This window comes from Brachyhypopomus gauderio, chromosome 4, assembly GCF_052324685.1.
Source record: "Brachyhypopomus gauderio isolate BG-103 chromosome 4, BGAUD_0.2, whole genome shotgun sequence".
NCBI classification, from domain to species: Eukaryota; Metazoa; Chordata; class Actinopteri; order Gymnotiformes; family Hypopomidae; genus Brachyhypopomus; species Brachyhypopomus gauderio.
In genome coordinates, this window is record NC_135214.1 from 13,835,970 (window position 1) to 13,856,810 (window position 20,841).

The following is a 20,841-nucleotide window of genomic DNA, read 5'->3' on the forward strand; positions in this document are numbered from 1 at the left end:
GTAGTTTTGGTTACAAACTTTTCAAAAATAACTTTATTGCATTTCTAAAGTTGCAGAGACAAACATACACTGCACACATTTCTGTATTCATAAATAATCAAGTATAGCATTCTACACCATGTCATCAAATAAATGAACTCATAGGCACATCAGTTGAATCAAATGTTAAAGTGGTAGCTGAAGGAACTTTTTTTTTGTTAAAGCTTTCATAATGTACAACATGGGGAAAATAAGATTTACTCTGTAAGGTCAATGGTACTGCATAAAAAATGAACGCATACATTAAAAACCCTTTCAAATATTCTAACATCGGCTGCTAACCAACTATTCAGAAAGTCAGTATGAAATGAGACAGCAGCTCATTGCTCAGTCTTCTACGATTTCCAACAGACTGTTAAGCTTGAGCTTGTATGCCATGTCTTCCTCTTGATTCATCAGTATCAGCCTATCAAGCTCCTCCAGTCGTTGGGTTAGAGACAGAGGTGCCTGCTTTCTGCAGGTAGAAGGAACCTCCTTCTCAGCAGGGTCGTCAGGGTCTTCAGCCTCCTGCACAAGCACACACAGATGTGCACAGAGAGCGAGAAGAAAAATACATTAAAGCAATGTGCCATGTCAAACTTATAAATTATAGCACCTTTACAGATACCAATATTACTAATTGATAAGTGTCCCTTTATGTATTATACTGTAAGGGAAGGCTATTTTGGGCAAAGCCATAATCAAAACCCATTATACAGTTCAGGGTCGGAAAGCCAGGAGTCAGATAAGCAAAACCAAACAGGAACGTTTATTCTTGACAAATCCATATTAAGAACCCTTTAAACCAGTCTGTGGTCGACGTGCCGGGAGTCAAAGAAACGCAACCAGATACCAAACAAAAAAAGAGGACAAAGAGAAACACAACAAACAAAGAGAAACACAGAGATAAGGACACGAACCCAGAAAACACACACAAAAAAAGCAGAGAGGAACACAGGTAAACATACTCGGAGAAATGATGAAAAATGAGGCACAGCTGAAATTAAAGAAACCACAACAGAACCATGTAGTGACATCGACACGGGGACAGAAACCAAAACAGAGCAAACATGGCACCATGGGAATCGTGGCATCAAGGGGGAATCCATAATACACGTGCTGAAGTTAACAATAAAAGGGACATTTACACATTGTGCACCTCTAGTAGCTAAAGACAAATGTTTGCTGTGAAAGAAAGAACATTAAAAGTAAAATTTAAAAAATCCAATGGTGAAGTGTTTGAGTATACGAAACTAAGGTGTAATTTGATCCCAACAATTGTTTATTTTATGTAAAAACTCGCCCAGAGACAAACTGCAACAGATTCTACATTCTTGAAAAACACTTCAGAACTGAATTACAGGTGCTTTCAAAACACATCTATCCTTCAACACCAACCCATTAGGCCTGCCCACTGCACCGAGAACTAGAGATGCATGAGTACCGATACTGGTATCGGGTATTTGCCCGATACCATGTCCATTTACCCGTACTCGTACTCGGAAACGAGGCTCCGATACCAACATCCGATACCTTTTTTCTAGTGGACGTAAACCACGTTATGCTAATGAGCAGACAATTCAACATGTCGGCGATCTGGAAGTACTTCACAATTAGTGATGACAACCCAAGCAAAGCAGACTGCAAACTGTGTTCTATTAAAATATCAAGAGGAGGTACTTCTGCGTCTTCCTACAACACGAGTAACCTGATAAAACATCTTAAAATGAAACACAAAACTCAGCACGACGAGTTCACTGCTATCAAACCACTGCATCAACCAACACCGCAGCAAACGCTAAGTAGACGAGAGAAAATGTCTACACACCACCCTAGATCTGTGAAGATAACAGAAGCTCTTAGCCAGTTTATTGTTCTTGATGATCAACCATTTTCGGTCATTGAGAATCAGGGATTTCGGCACCTTCTTGATGTGTTAGAGCCCAAGTATGAAATTCCCAGCCGTTATCATATAACGGAGACCATTTTACCGAAGATGCACGAAAAGGTGCAAACGCATATCAAGAGCTTGTTGCATGATATTACAGCCTTCAGCTGTATGTTGGTTTTGTATTGATTTCATTGCACTATTTTACATTAATAACTATTACATAATGCTCCTGACTGCTTAATTCTATGTAAGTATCGGTATCGGTATCGGCAAGTACAAAAATACACGTACTCGTACTCGGTTGGAAAAAAATGGTATTTATGCATCCCTACCGAGAACAAGAACTCAAAACGTAAAAGCGGGTCTCAGGAGTACCTGTCCGAGGAAGGCAGCGGACGCATCTGGGCGGCGGGCGGAGGCCAGAATCTCGGGCACTGACAGCAGCGTGGAAGGTATGAAGAGAGGCATGGAGACCGTGTCCAGAGCATCCATAGCCAACCAGCGCTGAAGCTGCTCCTCGAACCTGAAGACACGTCAGAAGGTTCAGCACACTGGTTCAGCTTGAAGAAGCAGGCGCCCAGTAATGTAACACAGCTGTTAGGAAGCCTTCAGCGCCAGACTGAAGTGCTGAACTAACCCCTGACTGTGAGCCTTCTCTGCCTGGATACTAGAAAGCAGATGCTGGGGTAGGAGCTCCTGAGTGGAGAAGGAGCGAGTGATGTCCAGCACAGACGGGCGCTCCAAGGACTTCGGCCGACTCCGAAACAGCCCCTGCCTGGGCAACTGCGCTGGGGTCAGAGTCAGCCTCGTGCTCCCCTTTGACCTGGGAGAAAACCTAATTGAAATAATTCAAATAAGAGTTATATTATTTGTAAATCTACAGTGGCTAATTAATAGAGCATAAACAACAAGCCAGCCATATTTTTTATTTGCTGCAATGGCTGCATTATCATGTCCTATGGACCTTGTTAAAATTTCTACTACTCTTGCACAGTCTATTTCCTAGAGCCTTCCCAGGGAATATCAGCTGTCTGGCAAAAAAAGACCTGACACAGGCCTTATTTGCAGCAAAATGCCAAGTTTATATTAACAAATCAGAACAGCATGACGATGAGGATTCTGTTCGCTTAAACCAGATTTCTCCACTCAGCAGACTTCAGCCGGAGTACAGAAAGCCGATTACGCAGCTCACGCGAGTGGGAGAGGCGGGACTTGGACAGCGAGCCGTCGTGTGTTCGTCGCCTCGCAGTCTTACCCGTCCACACACTGCTGCTTCTCCCAGTGAGTGCGCTTCACAGCTGCTGCCCAACTCTCCGGAGGAAGGAAGTCCTTAAGATGGTCTTTGTAATAGTACACCCAGATATCTCCACTGTCAGTGAAGGAATCTATAACAGAGACAGAAAGCCAATTTGGCCAAAGTCCCCAAAAGAAAACTACGCAAGCACATATCAGCGTGCACTACATTCAGAAAATCCCGAGTGCCACCCTCACCCTTTGCTGTCGGACTCTCTGATAAATGCCAATCTTTCAGCCGATGCTCTATGCAGAGGAATAAGATGTCATCCCAGGGTATGTGACTGAACAGAGGCCCGTTGTCCTTTTCGTCGCCCTCCTCATCCTCACCGGCTGGCGGCTGGTGTTGGGCAAGCACTCTGGCAAGCAGGTGCTCCAGGCGAGACATAAGGATTGGCTGGCTCTGGGAAGAGCTGGGGATCTGGGATACGTACTGAAATATGGACGTGCACAAACGGGGCCAGGATGCTGGAGAAGAGAGAAGAGAGACGTTTCATTATTTAGAAAGGCTTTTCAAAATGACAAGTGCCATGGCACCGTTTGAACTGTTAAATTGGAAATATCCATGTAAAAGACGCACCGTTTTGAGGGGGCTGGTCCCACTCGGGGATCCGTAGACTGAGGACGGCCCTTTTCAACCACGCCAGGTGCTGTGGAGAATTCCACTCCAGGTGAGGCACCAGCTCTTTGTTCTCGGGTAGAGAGAACTCGGGCGGGGGCCAGGAGAGGCTGGCCAGCTGCTCACAGCCGACCACACCTGCTAGGAAGGTCAGCACGCCGTTGTACAGGTGGATGACGGCGGCTGCCTCCTGGCACGGGAGCCCGGCCTGGAGCCGCTCCTGCTTGTCATGACCGAACCGGGCGTGGAACTCGCGGCATAGTCCTGCTTCTACGAACTGGAGCAGGGGCTGGCAGGACAGGACCGAGGAGGCCGGGGAGTGGGCGGCCAGCCAGCGCACGGCCTCGCCCATCTGGTGGACAGCAAGAAGACAACGACTGTCGTTTTTGTTTTTACTCAAACAATCTCGTTTCCGTCTTCATTCAGTCGTCTCTGAGCTGTGTGTGATCGACTCACAACGCAGCAAATCAAAGCTGACAAAAAATAAAACCAAGCTGAGGTGCAACATGCTGACACACCAGACGTTTAATAAGCATTGCAGGGCCATCGACACTCTGAATGGAGACTTCACAGATGAACGTTTGCTTTCATTTTGCAATATCTCCTTGGTACCGTTTTGAACTTTGCTTGTGGTAAAGTGGAGGGTCTCAATAAAATGATGGATCTGACCTGATGGGACCCTTGCAGGTCTGTGGAGTTCCCCGGTATATAGATAAACATGTATTCGGAGATGAGCCCATCTTTAACTAGCGTCTTCAACGTAAGAACTGCAGGACAAGAGAGAGAACAACCAACTCACTTCTCTGAACATGGTCATAAAGCCCCCGAGTTTGTAAGTCACCAAACCCTTTAACAAAGTAATAATTTTAATAAGAATGATGAGAGGTAAACACAAATAAAGCTACGGCTTCATAAAACGGGAACCGACAGCGTTTTACGTGTAGCGCGGCTGTAACTACCTTCCTCCAGGTTCTCCTCAGTGAGCTCTGTGTCCAGCTGGCCCGGGACGAGCAGCACCAGGGGCAGTGCGGTGTTCCAGCCACTGGCTCGCTGCACCTGCTTCAGCTGGAGGAGGGCGGAGAGCCAGGCCACGTCCTCCTCCTCCTCCCCCAGGCCGGGATGCCCTCTGCTGGGCAGCGGTGGCAGGAGCATCAGCAGGGCACTGGTGCCCAGGAGCTCCCTGCCCTCCTCCAGCTGGCTCTGGCCCTCCTCGTTCAGAGGCCCGTGGGTGACCTGCATGGAAGCAAAGAGAACGTGATTTTAACGTCGCCTGCTGCGTGACGTACAGGGGACACGTGTGCCACACTCACCAGCTTTTACCACAGCAAAATAAAATCCCTTTAAATTAGAAAAACAAAGGATTCTAGTCATCTAAAGTACCGGTATGGTATAGACACGGTGACAGTAAAGCCCTGTAGTTGAACAGAGAGTGATGCGAGACTTTGAAGTAGTGTGTGAGTGTGACGGTTTGTCAGCAGAGTGACCGAGTCGTCACCTTCACGCAGAGGTGAACCCTGTGGGTCTTCTGTGCGACGTCTCTCAGGCTGTTACTGACGAGCAGGGTGTGCATGGTGCCTTCCTCCTGCTCTGAACTCCTCTCCCTCCTCGTCGCACCGCCCAACTTCACCTCCAGCCAGTGTTTCAGGGTGCTGCAGCACAGCCATCAAACAGCATAAGATCTTCTTACAATTAACTGAAGAGACAGCTGAAATGCTAATTATGCTAATTTGTCAAAGCTGATTGGCCGAGAGCATAGGCTAAAGTGTTGCCATGCAAGACTCTCTCACACCTGTCAGCAAAGCTAAGGTCACCATCCTGGTCACTGGGAAGCAGAAGAGTGGCTTTCCAGAAGATTCTGTCAGGTGGGTCGGGGGTGCTTTCAGCCACCAGCGTTGGCAGGTCAAGAGGAGCCCAAATACGTTCACTGATCCAAAGGAAATCAGTCGATCAGAGTCAATCAGATGAACTTGTGCACCGCAAACTCAAGACACACCAAGCCAAGTCCCAGTTAGTCTGAAGTAGCTCTCACCTCAGTAACAAATTGAAGTAGAAATCCACTCTCATCTGACGGATGCTGTCCTTTCTTGTTTTTAGCAGTCTAGAGTTACATAAAATAAAAATGCTTTTACCGTAACACAGGACGTATGGCAGTATGAACATATAAGCAGTGCTGGAGCCGGTGTGGTTACCTCGTGCAGGACACGACCATGTTCCCCGCGTTGCCCAGGTCAACGATGCCTCGTTCGAGGACGTCCTTGGGGGTGGAGGCCGGGGCGCTGGGGGCCCAGGCCTTCAGTCTGAAGCGAGGGTCCACACAGCAGGGGGCCGCAGGGAAGCCCCGCATCTGTCTCTTCAGCTGTCTGCGCACAGCCACCACGTCCCGCCACCTGGACGCAATCAGACACACAGCTCAAAAGAGACAGCATGGAGGAGTGTGGAGAGACGCACTAGTCAATCAATCAATCAAAATGTATTTATATAGTTGTTTATTTATAACAGTGGTCACAAAGCAGCTTTATGAGTGTCTAAGCCCCCAGTGAGCAAGCCAAGGGCAACAGTGGCAAGGAAAAGGTCACTAAGAGCATGAGGAAGAAACCCTGAGAGGAACCACGAGAGGAACTAGTGCCCTCATCACCACCACCATACCCCAGGACTACACCATCATACCCCATCATACCCCAGGACTACACCACCATACCCCAGGACTACACCACCATACCCCAGGACTACACCACCATACCCCAGGACTACACCACCATACCCCAGGACTACACCATCATACCCCAGGACTACACCACCCTACCCAAGGACTACATGACAAACAGACGGTCGGACACCGCAATCCAGGGTTCTGCACCTTTTGATAAACTTGTGTATTCGCCGTAACTCTACTGCCAGGAAGTCTCTGGCTAGCTGAGCGATCTCCTGTTCCAACGTCTCCTCCACTAAGCCGTTACACACCTCCTCTGAGCAGCGGGCCACACACGCTGCCTTCTCCTCCAACGCACATCTGTGAAAACATTTATCCATCTTAAAGACAGCGAGACATAATTCGATGTGGCCATTATTATAGTGGTCCAAGACTTGCACGTAGTACCGTATATATTTTAACACTGAAACATTTCGGGATTACATTTTTATGGCAAATTTTATGGAAATCTTCATCTGGTTATTTGCAATAAGATTTATGATGCATGTGAGCGGGTATAAATGTTTTCAGACTGACTTGATCTCTTCACTGGCCGTTGCCATGGTGCACTGTGTGAGGACCTCCTCGGTGATGTTAGCACACAGCTCCAAGCTGAGCCGGTCCAGGTAAGCCTCATGTTCCTGCCTGCGCCTGAAAGCAAACAAGAACTTTGTGAGTAGAACATACCAAATGCCATCAATGCTCGTTAAAGACGGTAGGAACATAAACTCAATCTTAATCAAAATATCAAAAAAGCTCTGCTTTCATGTCAACATTTTAGATCATCTCCTAATCTCAGTGGTGTATTTAGTTACTGGCAGCTTTAGTTACTGGTGATGCTTTCGTATTGCAATCCAAATAGAAACAAACAAATCTTTCAGTCGTCTGTGAGCCTAAACAAAGCCTCAAAGAGAGTCATGGGTAAAATGTTCATCACCACACCTGGCTTCCTCCAGCTTGCGTTTCTCCTCAGCAATCCTCTCTCTCTCGGCAGCCATCTCTGAAGCGGACAGGTCTCTCAGCATCTGAGTCACCACCTCGCAAACCACCGCCTCTACCTCAGTCTCACTCACACTGTGGACGTGTGCAGGGATGCACGGAGACATGGCCACATCACAGGCTGACACATTAACAAACAAAAGTGGGTGCTGAAAAACACATTTCAGACGCTCTGGGGGGCAGCGAGACCTACCTCAAAGCTGCGGAGACGTATTCGGCCTCGGCTTTGGCTATGTCCGCGACCTCGGCCTGCAGAACCTCCTCCATCACAGACTCCAGCTCAGTCATTAGATCCTACAAGAGACACAAGAGGATGCTAATCACCTCATCACATCATATTTATCACAAATGTGTGCATGTATTCGAACTGCATTCGTCCAGGTTTAGGCCTGTACTCCTACTCCAGAGCGGTCCTCACCTGGTCAGAGTAGGCGGGTTCGGGTTTCGGAGGCGGGGATAAGGGTCTGATGGGTTGGGGTTGTGCTACAGGCTGGAACATGAGGGCCGGTCCTGAAGCCGCAGGCTGGGAGGACTCCCCAGTCTCCTGTGCGTCTGTGGGCTGCAGGAACTCCACTGCTGCAGAAGAGTCTATAAACTGACTGGGCTCTACCAGCAGTTTAGGTCCCAGATGAGATCTTGCATCGGTCTCACTCAGAGGTTTAACATCCACTCTGTGAGGAAGAGTTTCCACTGTAGAGACACACACAGCACAAGGAGAGGCAGGTAAACCACTGACAACAGTCACATAACCAACTTCATTAGGCCACCCAGCCTGGAAGACCATTACAGTATAATGGGCTTCATGCAACAACACTACAAACTCATTCCCAAAATGCTTGTGCATTCAGCATTTATCTAATTAATTGTTTAACTGTACAGACTGACGAACTGATATCAGAAAGCAGAACTGAAATCTCAAAACTCAAAAGCTGCTCTTTAACCCTATTGACATTAAATGAGCCAATTGAGGCATCATAAATGTTTGAGTGTTTAAACACTTGGCACAGTCCAATTGACAGCACCAAACACCTTAACAAGAAGAAAGCAGTATAATAAAGCAACTGAAGATAAGCATATGAAAATGCTCTTGCATGATGCCCAAGGTCCCACGAACAAGATTAAGCAGCCGTAACCGAACCCTTTATGGCAGCCGGCGGCAGCTCGAGGGAACCCCCTCCCCCTCTGTATTTGTTGTTGGAGTCGAAGCTGCAGACCGGTGTGTGCTGAGGTGGGTTGGGCAGGGCGCCGCCGTTCACAACCTCCCCTATCAGCACCGCCCTCTTCTTCTCGATGTCCACGGACTTCTTCTGGGGCAGGGGCAGGTCTGGCTCCTGATAGGCTGTTCGACTGAGCTCAACCATGCTAGAGAAATGACACACGAAAGAGACCCAAAGACGTGACGTGCTGTGCTTGTATGTTTTCGAGCAGGAAGAGAACAAAGGTACCGTGAGTGCTGAGCCTTTACCCATCGGTGACGCTGAGTCCGTACTGCTGCAGGAAGTCAGTGGCTTCAGAAGGACTGCGGAACATCAACATTCGGACCAGGTCGTCCACAGGGAAGGTGGTGGACCTCTGAGAGCCCACAGTGTAGGCTATATTCAGGGCCTTTAGTGCAGTGCGTCTCACCTAACCCCCCCCACACACACACACACAGTAACTACACATTTAATTTCTCATCAGGCCAGACATCTTTATTAAGTAAAAACATGCGATTTTCACCCACAAAACCTTGGGTAAATGCTCTGAGAGTTGATGACTTCTGACCTAACCAGCACACACCTGATTGAAGTACCGGTGAAGAATGCAGCTGGCCAGATATGAGGCCGTTTTCACTAGCTTGAAGAATCGGACAAAGTTGTTGCTGTTGAGGGCTGCGAAGGCCTGCACTGCAAACTTCACCTCCGCCGAGTCACGAACCTCTTTGCGAAACTGCTGCACTTCACTGTAAAGGAAAAAAAATTACCCGTGTTGACTGATCTTCACAACACAGGGAGCAATACTAAACTTAATTATAAATACTAAGCACTGAGCAAGACAAAAGTGCAACGCTTTTCATTACTGATGCAGAAACCCACCGAAGAATATCTCCTTCATTCAGTCTAAGCAGCACACTGTACTGGCGGAACTCAGCCTCATTGGGGCAGTACACCTCTTTGCTGGCCAGGTCCTGATACATCTCCTTGAGGCTTTGAAGGCATTTGGTCATGTTCTCATTATTAATTTTGGCATCAAAGGACATCATAGGCTCCTGGCACAGGTGGTGGGCACAGTGGATGTGAAAACGAGTGCACTTCTCGATCAGTGACACTGTGACGGGGTCACACAGGTGCTGCTGCGTGATGTCCTGTAGTAAACATATAAATCAAGAGTGTTTAAAGGTACCAGTAGCGTTAGACGTGTTGCCTGGAGTAATAAAAGCAATTTTAATGAAAAAAGAGAAGCGAAGCACAGACTCACCTTGCGAATGCCTCTGGTTCTATTCCATACAAAGTCGTACCAGTCCCGGTAGTTCCCCTCCCCCTGGTCCATTACCTGAGTGACCAGGTAGTCCATGGTCATGCTCAGTACCGGCAGAGGTCGTAGTTCATGAGAGAGAGGCTCCTCCTGGTCAGCTGACGACCTGCTGTATTCTTTAATGGCAGCGTAATGGTCCACCTGAGCAGTAAAACACGCCCAACTTTACCGCTTCCCAAAGGGGCTCTAATAATAATAATATTGTAGAAGTAAATTAAAAACTACAAGCAATAGTCATTGAAAAGTAAAATAAATAGAATTTCCATTGAGTGGGAAGAAAAATGAATGTGTCATGTGAACGGGCGAGGACAGGAAGTATCAACCTTTTCTGTGTCTGGAACAAGCTCAAAGGTACTGAGTTGGTTGCGGGTTTCTCTCATATAGCGTTCCTTTTCTGGGCACATATCAGGACATGTCCCTACAAACACTTTGGACATGTCCAAGTCTGTTCTCTTGGGTCTCACTACAAAGAGAAACATACAGATCTGTTGCTACATGCAATTTGCAAGCATTAATGGCTGTAGTACATTCATCTAGGCCAACAGTAAAGTGTCTGTACGTTGTCGGAGGATCTTGTCTCTTTGCTCAAGAAGGCGGTATTTCTCCTCTGCTGTCTCAGCCACCTGACCAATCAGATGCTGGAGGGATGAAGGAAGGCTGATCATTGGGCGGTCTTGACCCTGGCTCTCTGCGCCCGCTTCCTGTTGCAATTCACTATCAAACTGGAGAGTTTTTGCCACAGAGGTTTTCTTGGCAGGAGGACTAAAAGAAAGAAAAAAACAAAAACATAATAAAGTGTGTGCTAATTAGATAAAAGAAATGTAAATAAAGAAAGAGTCTAAATTAGAGTGATTACCCTTTAGGGAAAGAGCTGGAACTAGGTATAGATTTTCGCTGTTGGGGGCCCTGGGATCCCAGGGGCCTAGACTCTCCTTCTACACCAACATCCTTGACCTCTGATGCTCCTGACGCATTTTCACTTGGACCTTAACAAGCAAGTACAGTGTGATTACTTTAGGTTGTCGGTATATGCAAAAACACAGATGAAAAACAAAGTTTTATATGCAAATGTATTGAGATGCAAATGTGTTCAAATGATTAAGTAAAAGTAAATGCAGTCACATACTTTGTTTCTTTTTTTGAAAAAAGATTTGAATTTCAGTCCCCTGGAAGTTTTTACCCTTCTTTTTTGCCTTAACTACTGCTGCCTGAAAAAAATGTAAATGTTAGATTATGCACCATACAGCACAACTTGCAAGCAATCAAATGTAATGTACAATTCCTGTCTAGAAAACCCATTCTACTAAACAAAAAAGAACACAAAGGTGAAACTTACGTGGTCATGGAAGTGTACAATGGCTGAATTCTTTGCAGGTCTGCAATATATTCTGCCAACTTTCCCAAAACGACCAAAATGTTTTCCGATCAGGTCTTTGGTGTTTAGGTGAGGGGGAACTCCCTTACACTGAATGGCAGTGGCATCAGAGGAAGAGGGACCATGCAGGCTGTCGGCGCTGTCCTCCCGCCTAGCTCTTCGGACTGGGGTGCTTCTCTCGGCTTCAGGCTCAGGGGCTTCAGAGACATAAAAAGACTGTGCCAACATGCTACACTTTATAGTCCTGACATACCTATGGATTAAGGGTCCAGTTCACAACAGAGTCTCCCGATTATAAAGGCACATGGCAGCTGTGTCTTGCATGCTTTAATAAATATGAATATAAAACAGAACCTCACCGGGTTTTTCTGCTTTTTCCAGAACGTGTCTTATGGGAACCTGAGGTCTAGGTGGGGTAACCGACACACCTGCATCTGGAGGATCTGGTCTGCCTTCACTCCAGGTGATGGGACGGTTTTCCTTCTTAACTGATGACTTCATCAAGCCACTCAAGGCATTCCGAAAAAGCCCACTAGCCGCTCCTCGGTTCTTCAGCAGGGGACGCTTCGACATATGCCTCGGGGCATCTGCTCCTCCTTGGACATCCTCGATTTTGAAACTTTTTCCTTGGTTGGCATTTGGTTCAGGTGGCTCATCTTTCCGCTTCATGCCTTTCCCTAGACTTACAAATTCAGACTCTCCTGTGCTCTCCTCCTTTCCTACTCTCTCCTCCTGTTTCAGGCCTCTAAATCCGAAGGTTGGTTGGGCAAAAGCAGTGCCGGTACCGCCAAACAGAGGCATCTTAGTCTCTGTCTGGGGCTGGAGGACCTTTGTTAAGAAGCTGAATGAGGAAGAATTGCTGGGAACCGTGGTGGGTTGAGGAGCATTGGTGCCACTGCTATTGCTGGAGGGGTTGGCAGGTTGTGAGAACGTGAACTGGAGACCATTTCCACCCAGTGTCTCTGTCTGGGAAACCTTAGCACCTGTAGCTGAGACAGATGGGGCAGCCCCAGGATGAGAGAAGTTGAAACCCAGAGTACTTGGTTTGACTCCTGTGAAAAGAGAGACTGTAGAGCCACCAGATCCACTGCTGTCTGAACCACTTGCCGCTGGCTTGGGTAAACCCAAAGGCTCAGGAGCAGGAGCAGGAGGAGGAGGTGCAGGCTGAAGGTTATGAGGCTCTGGACTGACACTGAAAATTGGTTTGAAGACCGCTTCATTTGGTGGCTTAAAGCTAAATTTTCCTCCGAATCCACCGGTTTGTGCATTGTTCTGACCACTCACAACAGAGCCTGACGTAACAGTAGGAAAAGAAAAGGCAGAGGGCTGAACAAACGACGAGTGCCCAAAGCTACCTCCTGCGCTGCCCGAACTAGTGGCCAGCTGAGAGTTAGTGGAAGGAAGGCCAAATGTGGGCTGTCCAAACACAGACGTTTGACCAAATGTAGAACTCTGTCCAAATCCAGACACCTGACCAAAAGCAGGAGTCTGACTTTGTGCAGTAGATGCCGAAGGTGTTCCAAATCCAAGTGTCTCCTGACCTAAAGCTGGACGTCCAAAACCTGGTGCCTGAGCTATGGAGGAGAAGGAGGACTGTCCTAGACCACCACTTTGACCAAATGATGAAGTCTGGCTAAAGACGGGTGTTTGCCCACTCACTTGACCAAAAACTGACTGCTGGCTAAAAGCTGAAGGCTGTCCAAATGTTGACGGTTGCCCAAAGCCGATATTTGGGGTTGTGCTACTAGTGCCCTGCTGACCAAATGTCGGGAACATGCTGCTACTCTGACCGCTGTTACTCTGTGCTTGGAAGCCACCTTGTTGTCTACCAAACATATTAGACGGATTCATGATGGAAAAATGCTTAGTCTCAGTATCAGATATTGACTCACAGTATGTACAGACGGCTATAACTATAAGACGACGTTAACGTGACTATTCTGAATATAAACGTCGACTAATTGCCATGTTGTCGAACGTTAGTTAGCTAGCTTGGTTAGCCATTTCTTTAAGCTAGCTCGTTGGCTAACAACTTTAGCCATCTATCTCGTCACACCCGTCACAAAACAAAAACTTCCTACAGGGCAGCACTAGACAACTAAATACGGATATTGTCCTTTGTTGGTCTATATCATACGTGGCAACAAAATGAATGCAGTTGTCGAGGAAGCGTTTGAATATTCCCAATGTTGTTATTCTAGGTCAATATTTTAAAAGACCTACCGACACTTTCGCTTCTTCGGCATAATGGCGGGTGTATTTTGCGAGACTCAACATTATCTACTGCCCCCTATGGAGCCACGGGCTGTTAAACCCAATAGTATACGGCGCGAGACTGGGAGACTCTCTCACCATGGCTCTCTCATCCTGGCTGCACCGCGCTGGTGAAGTTCCGTTATAGTATCACGTAATTTGATAGGAATTTCAAAATAAAAGTAATAAATGAGAAGCTTAAAATTGTATTATATATATATATATATATATTTTTTTTTTTAGCAAATATACCGTTTCTACATAAATAACTACATATACTAGTTATACCTTCACTCTTTGTATTTACGAAACATCCCATATGGCATTATAAGGATGTTTGCAAAGGATTTGAAAACTTCAATGCACATTAAACTTAATGTTTTGCAGATAAAATTCAGGTAGAAATACATGAAAACACAAACAAAAGATTTCCATTTAGAACTTTATTTTTGCAAAAGCCCCATGGCTTACCCTCTTTAAACACTGTTCAATTTACAGTTGATTGGTATTCACAAGTTGTCAAGGACCTCTGCCATAAAATGGTGCATGTCTTGCACAGATTCAAAGTCAAACACGAAAGGGTCCATTACATCACTTTGCTCGTCCTCATAATGCCAGGCTTCTGTCCAAACAATAAAATATTACACAACTATAATAGGTTAACCCATTATAGACGAAATTTTTATTTTATTTTATTTATTTTATTTTATTAAAATTAAAATTACATGAGACAAGCAGACTGATGGTAGTTATATATATATATATATATATATATATATATATATATATATAAATGATCAAGCAGCATTACTAAATTAATTAAATTAATATACATCTCCTTCCACTGTTATTATCTATTTACTTTCACAGTATCGCACATTGCAGAATTTAGGATGTGCATTGTTCCCATGCGAAGTTTACAATGCAGATAACTTAACAGGCTATTCTTAAAAGTTTTCCTTTCCACAAAGTAACTTTATGAACATATACACTGCCAATACAAGACTAGAATGTAATATTCGTTTGTGTACAAAAACGAGGTATTTCAACTTGCACTAAACGCTGGCGTCGGCCATTGTTTTGCACACAAACGAGCATGCGCGATATCAGGAACGCGTTTATGCCGTGGCCAGGCAGCCATGCACAAGCAGCCACGGGGAGGTGGTCTCTTTTCTCGAGCCGTACCCTCCTCGTTAAACCAACTACTTGTAATCACGTCTCTCGAAAAAAAAAACTAACAAAAAAATCTAACAAGCAAAAAGTGTATACAACATTTCTTATAAAATATGGATGACATTACAATTGATTATCAGGTTAGCTCACTTGTGAAAACATATAAGGCCTGACCCCTCCCGCCACACACGCAAATTTGCATCACATCACTACATGCTCCTTGCTCAAAACCAGGTCACTGCTATAAGAGGCTCATAAACACGACAGACTCACCCTTCAGATCAGTGGATTATTTTTCTCACTCTTGCCCCTTCTATTACAGTTTTACAACACAGTAAAGTGTTTATGTTGCTCTTAAACTTGAACTCTTATGAACTTTTTCGGTTGATGTGGTCACAGCCTGTAACACCACTGAGACACCTTTGGTGAACTTTCCACCTTCTCTGTATTTCCACTTTTAGTGTCTTGTATTTATCCAACTTCTTTTTATTTATCTCCATTACTGCTTTTTTCTGGAACTGAAAATATCATAGAGCTTAGTAATTAATGCCACTGACCTGCAGAAGATAGGGTGTGAACAAGTGGAAAAAGAACACTACTGATGTAAGTAAGAATCCTTGGGCAAGACTTCTAATAATATTCTTTGTGTAACTGGAAACACGAGAACAAGAACAGGAATCATACCAGTTCAGATATTACCCGGATTTGCTGATCTGTTTTAAATGTTGAGGATTGAAGGTAATTCGATCATAAGAGGCTTACTGCATGAAAAAAACCATAGGACAATATCTAATATACAAGTCAATGCGCACACACATATTCTGTTTTTTCTGTATTTTATTTGAGGGTAATATTCATAACAGGGAAAAAAACAGTTCCTCTAGTCATGGTCTATGAAAAGGCTACTACGACCAAATGCAAATAGTTACAGCAACAGATTTTATTTTATTTTTTTTTAACAGTTTTTATACACTCTCTCTAACATTCTTCTGTAACACTGCATTCCAACTTCAACTAAAACCGTGAAAAGCCTTTAAGTGGATGCGTCTTTCCGTTCCAAAAAATGAAAATTGACCTGCCTGTCTGGCACAAGTACAGCGCGATTTATTGCTTTGACCTCTCCGATGTTGGGGTCTGGTTTGACTTCAAACAGCTTGATAATCTGAACGTGAATAAAGTGTAGATATTCAAAACCATTTTCAAACCATATTCAAAGCCAATTTTCATCATGCCTCTTCCTGAATACTAATACCTGTCTCATCTGAGGAGAATGTTCAGTGAATTTTAATTAGTGAGAAATTAAGCTACTTTAGACACAAGAAATACAGCTTGTCTGGTTTCTTACCCTTGCCAAAGCCAGATGCATCTCTAGCTCAGCGATGCGACGGCCTACACATCCTCTTATTCCAAACCCGAACGGGATGGATCCGAATGGGTGAGGCCTCTCCCTCCCATCCCGTAACCACCGTTCAGGCTTAAACATTTGTGGATGAAGAAAGACTGTCTCGTCGTGACAGATGGCGTAATTGTAGATCACAAATGTAGTCTGTTCAAAAGAGCTGGTGATTAGTAATTGCACATACATAGCAGACAAATGTTACAATATAAAATGGTAAACAAAAGACACCTCTCTTGGGAAGAAGTGCCCTCCAATGATGACATTGTTTTGTGACAAAAGCCGTGCATTTAGGGTAACAACAGGGTACACTCTAAAATAACAACAAAATTATATTAATATATAAAATAACATTAATGACATGATTAAAATTACTAAGACATTTGAAAAATAGTTAAATAACTAACAACTAATAATAATTAACTTTCATGGTAAAATTTTCTAACTGCTTTTAACATCATTTGAGCAGTTCTTTTCTATAAAATTGCACATTTGGTGGAAACCTGCCTTAACATGGATGTAAATTAATTTTACATAAAAGTGCCTCAGCAGAATGCTAAATGTTAATTTTAAACCTTTTGGGGGTCACTTCAGGACATGAGCCTCAGGACATGCCTTCAGGACATGCAACTCAGGACATGTACCTCAGAGTCTCCTTGATGACAGCCTTGAGATAAGGCATGTCCTTTATGTCCTGAGCTGCTGGAATTCGGTCTCCCTTGACGACACTGGCTACTTCCTGATACAGAATGTCCTGTGCTTTAGGATCCCGTGAGAGTAGATGTAAAGCCCATAGCATAGTGTTGGAGGTCTTAAGGGACAGGACAGAGACGGGTGTGTATTTAATCTTATTACTGTTTATACGTCTTGTCATGTATGAATACAGGTTTCTGTGTATTTGTAGTATGTTATGTCCGATACGTACCGTGTCCACTCCTGCCAAGAGCAGCTCGGCCACACTCCCGTACACATCTTTCTTGGACATGTTGGTGTTGGAGAGCAGGTAGGTGAGGTACTCTCCTTCAACCTCCTGCTCTGTGTCCAAACATTTCTGAATGTTCTCCATCTTCCTGTCAATTAGCTTGCATGCTATACAAAACCATGTTTAAATACATATATGTGAAATGTGAAATGAACTTGTGTACAGTTAGTGACAACTATACATACGCCTACTTACTCTGAACCATACTTTTTTTGCCAATTCAGTGCACTCAAAATCTCATAATAAACGAGTTATGAGATTTTGTACTTGTTGTTTGCAGAAGTGGCTAGTGGTCTATTTCTTTAATTACCCGTTTAAACGTGTACTTGAGTGCATTTAAAATGCACAGGCATAGAAACACATCCTCTTTAAATCAAAACCAAATGAGAGTATGGGACTGTGGTACAACTGGTCAGCTGACTCTGTACAGAGTTGTAAAAGTGTAAGGTTTTTATGTTTATCATATAAAAACAGTGTTCAATAGTCCACCATAAAAAGCACACAGCATGCAATCCTTCACTTACTCACCAAAACTGAAAATTCCATCCCATCCAGCCACATAACGTGACCAGAAGGGCAAGAAACCGCGGGTCCACTTTGGTAACATGGACACAGGCATACTGTAGGTGAACATCTGGGAAATTGATTTAATGAAGTTCTCAGTCTCAGATGGTATCTCATTTTCCAGACAACCAATGTGAGTCTCAAACAATATACGAGAGATTCCTGACAGGCAAAGGACAAAAAGATTAAATGCTCAACACAGAAATGAAACCAATCTCATCTTAATCAGAACATTGCAGTTTTATTTGCACATGGTTTACGAGTACAGTAAAATGTTATGCGATATGTGGTTAGATACAACACAGATAGTCCAGCTGTAACTAGCCCTGACTCACCCTACCTTCTAGAGAGAAAAGGTACAGCTCATTGGACATGTTAGACACCAGGTCTCCTGTGGAGCTCATCCTGCACAGGTAGCGTATCCTTTTAATAAAGTCTGTGACCACGTTATTAACCACATGCTCGTACTTCAGCGAGTCCTTGGGATGCAGCATCCGTTTATTCAGCATGGCTCTGAGTTGGTACCACTTCTCTCCCGCTCTGGTGAAGAAACATGAAAGGGGACATTACACAGGTCTCAGGAAATTAAAGCCTCTGATTTGCCACAACAGCTCCCACAGGGCTAACCTGCACTTTATATTTTCAATTGACACATTTTTTGAAAATAAAACTGGTAGCTGCAGAAACCTGGATTTCACTGTAATAGTAAGGTAATGGTGTTTAATAACTCTATTTGTATTATATGACCATTTGCCCAGCACTGTCATATAGGCTACACATATTTCTATCATCATCTCTTATATATCAGTATATTTATCAGTTTCACAGAAACACACTCTCAAAATAAGGACAATGCATCTTAGATGAAATAAAGCAGTGTTCTGAAGAAGGTGGGCGTGACTTACTCGGTGAAGGGACCGTACCCTAAGCCCTTCATATCTCGATATTCAGTCCACAGTTTCATGTCTCCTCTGCGCGGGAACCTGTCGTCTTTCCTCAACAGCTCCTCAAGAAGCTCCGCAGTGCTCAGGTTAATGGTATGCGTCCCGCCAGTGGTCATTTTAAAAATAGGACCGTACATTTGCTTTTCGTACAACTGGGGAGATCATAAAGTGAAATCTTTGCTTAAAGACAATTCGATAATTAGGTAATTAATCCACCCAGAGGTTAATATTATATGGATCTCCAGTTTTGTTGGTGTTTCCCAAAAACCTTAACCTCCAAAACTGCAAAGAAGCTGTAAGGCGTGTTTGTTGACTGCACCTGGGTTGTGTTAGAAAAGCCAGTCTAACTGATTTACATACATTTTCGCATTATTATCCCACAGATGTATTATACAAATGTAATGAACACATATATCTCGTATATAGCCTACGGGATCAGCTGAGTCTCCATGTAGAGGTTCATAACTCTGTATCCCAGAACCTCAATAACCTGAGGGGTCTTCAAGAAGAGTAACATGCAGCAGACAATAAGTCAACTTGTGAACAGACGTGGATGACGAGCACTGCGTAGTGCTCGTCATCCGTAGTGCTCGTCATCCATGTCCATGGATGTTCACGCTGTTCACAAGTTGACAGTACTGTGGATGGCTTTTGTGCCAATAAATTTATTGACACGACAAAATCACCATTGCATGCTTCTACTTAAATACTTTCATGATATAATATCACTGTAGCATGAACGTTTTACGTTTTCCATAAATTTCACACGAAAGCCAAATATCCGCAACTTTTTGTGAGTAGTGTACAGTATATACGCAATCAACGCGTTCGTTTTTTAAATGACAATTAGCGGCCTCTATAATTTAGAGGTAGAACTGCACCCGAGCTTCAACGAAGTAGTGACTTTCGAATGCGCCAGAGTACTGTAAATGTATGAACGAGTTTAAGTACTAGTTAGTTATTTTATTGTAAACTTAAGAGTGCACGAGATAAGGAAATACTTAACGATGCGATCGTTTGGGAAACCGCCCATTCTGTCCAGTTCTATAACAAAATACTCTTTTGTACTGTGGTTTTCTAAGTGACAGAAGTATGTGAAAACACAGGGTTCAATTTCCAGCTGCATTTAGACCACCTGACCTGCTAATACCACCTAACCAGCTGACCTGCTAATGCAACTTCTTCTTTTATTATTTAAAGCATTGTTTATGGTGTACCATTGACTGGCTTTAAAGAGACTACAAAAGCAAACATCATTTCTGAAGGCAGTTCAGTATGAAAGAGTGAGGATGTCCAACAGGTATATATAAAAAAACAAACCACAGAAACCTCCACATTTCAAAAGCCATATTGTTCAACATACTTACTGTACCTGCAGTTCATGCAGACGATTGTAATACCCTTTGACGATCATCCTGTACAGCAGTGTGGACAGAGTGACCTCGGGAAGATCATCTTGAGTCCTGAGGTTCCCAGGACTGGCCCTCACTGGGTGAGGAGCAGCAGTGCTGCTCCCTGCTCCTCTGCTCAGACCCAGACATGCTGTGGCGGGCCTCAAGTGCAGCCGTGCAGCCGTCGCCCCGGCCGAGAACAGAGCTAATCTGCCTGCCATCAGCACAGCAGCATGAGGGAATGTTTAAAGCAGCTTGTTTTTCACTCTGTAAAGGGTATTAGAGGCGGGGCCACAGACCCAAGGGTTAACCCTTTACCTCAAACATGCACAGGCTGCTGCCTCGGCAACGCTGCTGCTAAGGGAAATGCCAGACTACATTAAATTACTGGTCCGCCTCCCAGTAAACAAAGAAAGTTTGAAACTTCCTTGTTTTGGTGGGTTCACTCGTGAGGGTTGGGATGGGGAATGTTTTGCTAAAGGTTTTCAAAGAGAAGACATCCCACACCACTGATTTTGTGGACTGCTAAAGCCTTTCACTATACTGTATCAAAATGGCCCATTATCTTAGCACCTTCTGTGAACATGTCATGTTTTTCCATTATGGCAAAGAATTCAAGCAGTTCCATAAAACAGAGCTCAAGATGTTATATGTTGCTAAAATGCTTGTGATGTACAATTCTGAACACTACAATATACTCATGAAATTAACTTTGTGTGAGATTTTTCATTCAGTCATTG

General features: G+C 44.4%; 2 protein-coding genes across 3 annotated transcripts; both read right to left on the reverse strand.

Moving 5' to 3' along the window:
• Nucleotides 1–15: 15 nt before the first annotated feature.
• Nucleotides 16–13,763, reverse strand: mcm3ap (minichromosome maintenance complex component 3 associated protein). Its single transcript, XM_077002428.1, has 28 exons — nucleotides 11,758–13,763; nucleotides 11,360–11,595; nucleotides 11,150–11,231; nucleotides 10,880–11,009; nucleotides 10,583–10,785; nucleotides 10,347–10,486; nucleotides 9,967–10,164; nucleotides 9,585–9,853; nucleotides 9,289–9,451; nucleotides 8,975–9,135; nucleotides 8,648–8,871; nucleotides 7,928–8,199; nucleotides 7,703–7,803; nucleotides 7,453–7,584; nucleotides 7,048–7,161; nucleotides 6,679–6,831; nucleotides 6,011–6,208; nucleotides 5,851–5,919; nucleotides 5,611–5,745; nucleotides 5,317–5,470; nucleotides 4,781–5,054; nucleotides 4,491–4,588; nucleotides 3,783–4,173; nucleotides 3,401–3,670; nucleotides 3,165–3,294; nucleotides 2,547–2,744; nucleotides 2,285–2,432; nucleotides 16–546 (listed from the first exon to the last, which is right to left on the reverse strand). The coding sequence occupies exons 1-28, from the start codon at nucleotides 13,247–13,249 to the stop codon at nucleotides 367–369; spliced, it is 6,315 nt and encodes a 2,104-aa protein (XP_076858543.1). The 5' UTR covers nucleotides 13,250–13,763; the 3' UTR covers nucleotides 16–366.
• Nucleotides 13,764–15,646: 1,883 nt separating this feature from the next.
• Nucleotides 15,647–20,827, reverse strand: cyp27a1.1 (cytochrome P450, family 27, subfamily A, polypeptide 1.1). Of its 2 annotated transcripts, XM_077002435.1 has the most exons (9): nucleotides 20,083–20,822; nucleotides 18,672–18,862; nucleotides 18,107–18,306; nucleotides 17,731–17,928; nucleotides 17,146–17,309; nucleotides 16,865–17,031; nucleotides 16,452–16,533; nucleotides 16,170–16,370; nucleotides 15,647–15,986 (listed from the first exon to the last, which is right to left on the reverse strand). In XM_077002435.1, exons 1-9 carry the CDS (start codon nucleotides 20,320–20,322, stop codon nucleotides 15,858–15,860), a joined length of 1,572 nt encoding a protein of 523 aa, XP_076858550.1. In that variant the 5' UTR covers nucleotides 20,323–20,822; the 3' UTR covers nucleotides 15,647–15,857. The 2 variants fall into 2 exon arrangements, with proteins under 2 accessions (XP_076858550.1, XP_076858551.1); XM_077002436.1 differs by lacking the exons at nucleotides 15,647–15,986; nucleotides 16,452–16,533 and having other exon boundaries at nucleotides 16,225–16,370; nucleotides 20,083–20,827.
• Between the last annotated feature and the right edge of the window lie 14 nt (nucleotides 20,828–20,841).